We start from the raw sequence: 6,630 nt of genomic DNA, 5'->3' as shown, positions 1-6,630 counted from the left end.
TTTTGAAATAAAGAAAAAGTTATGTGAAGTCAGATCATGTTTATTAGTGGTGCAGCGGTCTAAGACACTGCTAGAGGTGTCATTACAGACCCTGGTTCAATTCCAGGCTGCATCACAATTGGCTGTGATTGGGAGTCCCATAGGGCAGTGCACAATTGCCCTTGGGTTAGGGTTTGGCCGGGATAGGCCGTCATTGTAAGTAAGACTTTGTTCTTAACTGCCTTGCCTAGTTAAATAAACTTTCAATAAATAAAAATATTAGCCTATAATAACAATGTTATTAATCTTTACTATCAAAATGTACTATCCCTTTTCCCGGTTTAAACTAGACTTCACAGCCACTGGGTTAACATTGGCTATATCATAAAAAATCATGAAAACAAACATTTGCTTTTTGGTCTTAATTTAAGGTTGTGGTTCGGCATACGGTTAGAAGTGTGGTTAGGTTAGGGTTAGGTTTAAAATGAACATTTTAGAAGATAAACGGTAGAAATGGGCGGGGTTTCTGACTTTGAGGCTGTGGAAGCCAGTGACAGCCCTTTTCCCCTGCTAATTCATTGGTCACGTTTCCACCTCACGTCACTGCCCTGAACAATGTAACAAATCACAACAACTAATTTGACCAATAGGGCAAGGAGGTTTTAGTCAACCGACGCAGATGAACGAGAGAGTCATTCCACAGTCTTCAATGGGGCGAATCGTTCATCGCATTCCTCATGCCTTTACATAATTGTATAGCTAAAGAAGACACCGAATGGCATGCTAGTTGCGCAGATAGCCTAGGCTACATCATAAAACTTTTCCTGGAACGGAGTTTGCCTTTCTGAACGTTAAAACGACGACGGAACTGTTATTTCTACTTCATCTTGTCTGTGCGGCAAAGCAATGGAACGCAGAAGTTGAATAATTCAGTATTGTGAAGCCTCTACTGCTGTGAAGATAAGTGGAGAGTGCCTGTGAACTTGTATTGTAACAGTGTATCAAACTTTGGGGAAAAATTCAAATGAACAAATTGCAGGCCATGTGCGGTTTTCACACGGTATCACTGCATTGCACATTATTTGGTGAACCTCGTTCATTCCCCACTGGCGCGTACTGAATGGGAGGGAATGGATTTGGATGACTTCTTTTTGACATATTTGATGAATATACTGATAACCGAATCCATATGTTGAAGTCTTTCGTTTATTCGGATCAGTCTACTTCGAAATGGCAAGTTTTGCCGGGTTTATAAAGTGGACTGGGAGATCAACTTTGTATTTATGCTGTGCATTTGCCCTGTTCGGTTGTCTTTGCATTGCGTCCCCTACTCATGGTCGTCGGCTCATCTGTTGGCAAGCCATTATGAAGTGTCATGGAGAGCCGGATTGTCACTACGCATATGACCAATACCTTTACGCCTGTGCGCCTGTTATCAACGGGGATAGGAAGAAGTGTCCCAGCCACTGCATCTCGTCCCTTATCCAGCTGAATCTAACTGAGACCGGTCCGTCTCTAGAGGACTGTGACTGCGCCTCGGACCCCGTCTGTCGGAGCACCAAACGCGCCATAGAGCCGTGCCTGCCTCGGACAAGCAACATGGGCTGCACCGAAGCCCGGCGGCAGTGCGAGAGCGATTACCAATGTAGCTCGGCAATGCGTGACTATTTGTTTCACTGCCGTAAACTTTTCGGAGGCGAGAGATGTTCGGACGATTGCAGGAGGGTGATAGCCAACATGCGCAATATGCCCAAAGCACAACAACTTGATACTTGTGTTTGTGATGGCACGGAGAGGACGATATGCGAGTACGTCAAAGTTAGTATGAAAAACTTTTGCTTTGACTCTATTGACAGATACGCAGGCAGCGGGTTTTCTGATTCGGACTCTGAAGATGATTATGATGATATGGAGGATTATGTCTATGTGGAAAACGCCAGTGATTCACCTAAATACGCCTGTCGGGGTGTATGGACTTGTACTGTGGCCACCATTTTGGTTCTAATGCGTCTTATCTGATAGGGCAGTCTACCCAAGTTGATTCAGCTGTTGGGGAAGTTGTTAGAGCAATAGAGAGGCCTGTGAAACGTTGACACAGAGAGACAGAATAGCTCATGAAAGTGTTGTAACACCAGCACACCTGCTTTAGCGTATACTTTGTGTGTTTGGAAGATTTTATGGCCTTTGCTCTGCTGTCTTCATAATGGGGCTTCTCAACATTCTATCTGGTCTCAGTCTCTGTGCTGATAGGCTATGGGTTAGCTTGCTCACAAATGTTTATATTTAAAATGTATACATTTTATGTGAATCTCAAAAGTTTATAGATTCATTTCCAGATAGCTGTGCACCTCTAAAATATGTAATTGTTTTAACCAACCCTTAAAGAATGTTCTAGGCCTACTATAAGCTTCTCCTTACCTTGTGTCTCACAAAATAGCCCAAAAAGTTTGACACGCAATTTTCTTTAATGTGGACAGCCAGGTGACTTGTAAGTGTACATATGTATAATGCTGTTTTAAGACAATAGTGAAAACATCAGTATAAAACATGTTCTTGGTCACTTGGCGAAAATGAGGACAGACTAATCAAGTTTTCTTTCACTATGAGCTAGACAATAGACATAGGCCTACATTTCATTAAGATGCCATTTAAGCTCTAGTCAGTTGGTAATCATCTAAGTGACAGATGTAAAACGCATTTACCTAACCACAGTTTGATTTGTTATTCAATATTATTAGCCTTAATCATGTCCCAGACATTTCCATAAGCTCAGTATCAATATCAAGTTAAAAAACAAGTTAAGGGAGATTATTTTTATATGTCAAAATGTGTGAAGTTAAATTGTACAGTATATTGTATGATATGGATTTTTTTTCCAGAGTTATTTGTTTATTACTGCTAAGAGGATTTTTGCACTGTATAGAAATGTCATGAAATGCTTCACTGTCTACATTGTATTTTAGTGAATATATAAATGTTCTTGCTTAAAATTCTATTGACTCTTGATTGTTTCCGTCTTAACTCTACTTTATGTAGCCGTATCGGTAGCAGCAGGTGATTTTAGTACGGTGTCTCGCAAATCTTTTGGCAGCTGTACCAATCCTTTCTACATCACAAAACCCCCTCAATACAAACCATCAGTTGATCTGAGCTACTGAATGTTATCTGACTCCTAGATCAAATGAAGAGTCAGATTGATATACACTTGAATTTGTCAACATTAATGTTTGCTGAAGGCTAAACTGTTAATGCTGGAAGACTGTATAAATCTGAGGACGAAATAGCCTATCTCCTGGGGATTGCAGCTCAGATGGAGCCAAGATGGGCCTGGCTAGTTTATTTATCCTCACCCCATGTGTTTGTTAGAAGAAGCATTCACACAGAGAGGAGAGAGGGCAAGAAAAGCTGTGTCTGGGTGAAGTGAGACTTAAGTAACCATTACGAATGCACTCCGATTGGATTGCTGTTGGTGTGTATGTGTTTAGCTACGGACCATTGCTATGTATGTGTAACAAAGTAGTTTGTGTTTTTATTTGACACTTTCGCATAAACTATACTGTTATTATCATCCTGAACAGAAGTTGAAATGCTGGTTATTGACCTAGGTCTACTTGTAGATGTTGTAGCCTAGCCTACCCACCACCACCATATACAAAAATATAATAATCTTGGAGTTCACATAGATTCACAATTGTTTTCTCTCTTGGCATCACTGAGAGACAGAAAAAAAATATGGGACATCATCCTCTCCTTCACCTCTTGTCACAAGAGGGACTTGAGAGCCACGATGGCAGCCATGTTGTTTCTCTCTGGGAGGGGACGAGGGCCCTCCAGCCCAGTGAATGGAGGAGAAGTCGAGTGGCACTTCTGTCATAGAAATGTAAAACACACAATGGTGGAGCGGCACCATGTGCAGACACTTCATTCACTCTCTTTCTCTCTGACACCAGAGAGAAAGGAGAGAGTGGAGAGCTAGGCTGGGGGGAGACAGAGACTGCTAGCTATTGCAGATAGGGGCTTCTCGGAAGGACGTGTAAAACTTCTTTCAAAGTTGTATCTCTCGTTGGGCCAGTAACCAAAAGGTCACTGGTTTGAACCCCTGAGCCGGCAAGGTGGATGAATCTGCAGTTCTGCCCTTGAGCAAGGCAGTTAACCCCCAATAACAACTGCGCCGATGACATGGGCGTAGATTAAGGCAGCCCCCCGCAACTCTGATTCAGAGGGGTTGGGTTAAATGCGGAAGACACATTTCAGTTGAATGCATTCAGTTGTTCAACTGACCAGGTATCCCTTTTTCTATGTATGAGTAGTACACATATTTTTCTAATATATTATGTACAACATACATGAAGTATGCTACATAATCAGGTTACAACTGGTTAACAAACTATTTGATACTGGTTTGTAAAACATTTTATTATGAGTTCTTTATAAATAGTCTGAGAAATAATTTATTTGAGATTGTAGTTTACTATCAGAATTACAATTATGTACTCCCTGTTCACCCACAACTGCGTGGCCACACAACTCCAACACCATCATCAGGTTTCCTGACGACACAAAGGTGGTAGGCCTGATCACTGGCGACGATGAGTCAGCCTACAGGGAGGATTCAGTGACCTGGCAGTGTGGTGCTGGAATGACAACCTCTCCCTCATCATCAATAAGACCAAGGAGCTGATTGTGGACGAGAGGAAATGGTGGGGCGTGCACGCCCCCATCCACATCGACGGAGCGGGTCGAGAGCTTCAAGTTCCTCGGTGTCCAAATCACTAAGCACTTAAAATGGTCCACACACATGCGCACAGTCATGAAGAAGGTGTGACCGCCTCTTCCCTCTCAAGAGGTTGAACAAATGTGGCATGGGCCCTCAAGTCCTCAAAACGTTCTACAGCTGTACCATTGAGAGCATTTTGATTGTCTGCATCACTGTTTGGCATGGCAATAGCATCGCCCTCGATCACATGGAGCTAAAGAGGGTGATGCGGACAGCCCAGTACATCACCGGGGCCGAGCTCCCTGGCATCCAGGACCTCTATATCAGACAGGGTGAAAGGAAGGCTCAGAAAATCAAATAAATAGCTTACTAAATTGCTACACGGACTATCTGAGTTGACCCTTGTATTTTATTTATTTTTGCACTGTCTTTATGCACACTCACAGGGCCCTTCACACTACACACTCACATGACCCTAAACACTCACAGGGCCCTTCACACTACACACTCACATGACCCTAAACACTCACATGACCCTATACACTCACAGGACCCTACACACTCACAGAGCCCTAAACACTCACAGGCCCTACACACTCACAGGACCCTACATGGACCCTACACACTACACACACACTCACATGACCCTACACACTCACATGACCCTACACACTCACAGGACCCTACACACCACAGGACCCTACACACTCACATGACCCTACACACTCACATAACCCTACACACTACAGGACCCTACACACAGGGCCCTACACACTCACAGGACCCTACACACTCACACTACACACTCACATGACCCTACACACTCACATGACCCTACACACTCACATGACCCTACACACTCACATGACCCTACACACTCACAGGACACACACTCACACTCACACACTCACATGGGCCCTACACACTCACATACCCTACACACACACTACACACTCACATGACCCTACACACTCACATGACCCTACACACTCACACACTCACATGGACCCTACACACTCACATGACCCTACACACACTCACACTCACATGACCCTACACACTCACACCCTACACACTCACATACACCCTACCCTACACTCACATGACCCTACACACCCTCACATGACCCTACACACTCACATGACCCTACACACTCACATGACCCTACACACTCACATAACCCTACACACTCACATGACCCTACACACACACAGGACCCTACACACTCACATGACCCTACACACTCACACTCACAGGACCCTACACACTCACATAACCCTACACACTCACATGACCCTACACACACACAGGACCCTACACACTCACATGACCCTACACACTCACAGGACCCTACACACTCACAGGGCCCTACACACACACATAACCCTACACACTCACATGACCCTACACACACAGGACCCTACACACACACAGGACCCTACACACTCACATGACCCTACACACTCACACAGGACCCTACACACTCATGACCCTACACACTCACAGGACCCTACACACTCACAGGACCCTACACACTACACACTACACACTCACAGGGCCCTACACACTCACACTACACACTCACATGACCCTACACACTCCCTACATGACCCTACACACTCACAGGACCCTACACACACACAGGACCCTACACACTCACCCTACACACTCACATACACACTCACAGACCCTACACACTCACAGGACCCTACACACTACACACAGGACCCTACACACTCACAGGGCCCTACACACTCACACCCTACACACTCACATGACCCTACACACTCACAGGGCCCTACACACTCACACCCTACACACTCACAGGACCCTACACACTCACATGACCCTACACACTCACATGACCCTACACACTCACAGGACCCTACACACTCACATAACCCACATACACACTCACAGGACCCTACACACTC

General features: G+C 44.7%; 1 protein-coding gene across 1 annotated transcript; it reads left to right on the top strand.

The window, feature by feature from the left end:
* Positions 1–630: 630 nt before the first annotated feature.
* LOC135548183 (growth arrest-specific protein 1-like) lies at positions 631–2,972 on the top strand. Its single transcript, XM_064977525.1, has one exon. It carries the CDS (start codon positions 1,210–1,212, stop codon positions 1,996–1,998), a length of 789 nt encoding a protein of 262 aa, XP_064833597.1. The 5' UTR covers positions 631–1,209; the 3' UTR covers positions 1,999–2,972.
* Positions 2,973–6,630: the final 3,658 nt, after the last annotated feature.

Source organism: Oncorhynchus masou, chromosome 11, assembly GCF_036934945.1.
Source record: "Oncorhynchus masou masou isolate Uvic2021 chromosome 11, UVic_Omas_1.1, whole genome shotgun sequence".
In the NCBI taxonomy this organism is placed as follows: Eukaryota; Metazoa; Chordata; class Actinopteri; order Salmoniformes; family Salmonidae; genus Oncorhynchus; species Oncorhynchus masou.
The sequence above is the reverse complement of the archived record's forward strand: the minus strand, read 5'-3'. Positions and strand labels throughout refer to the sequence as shown.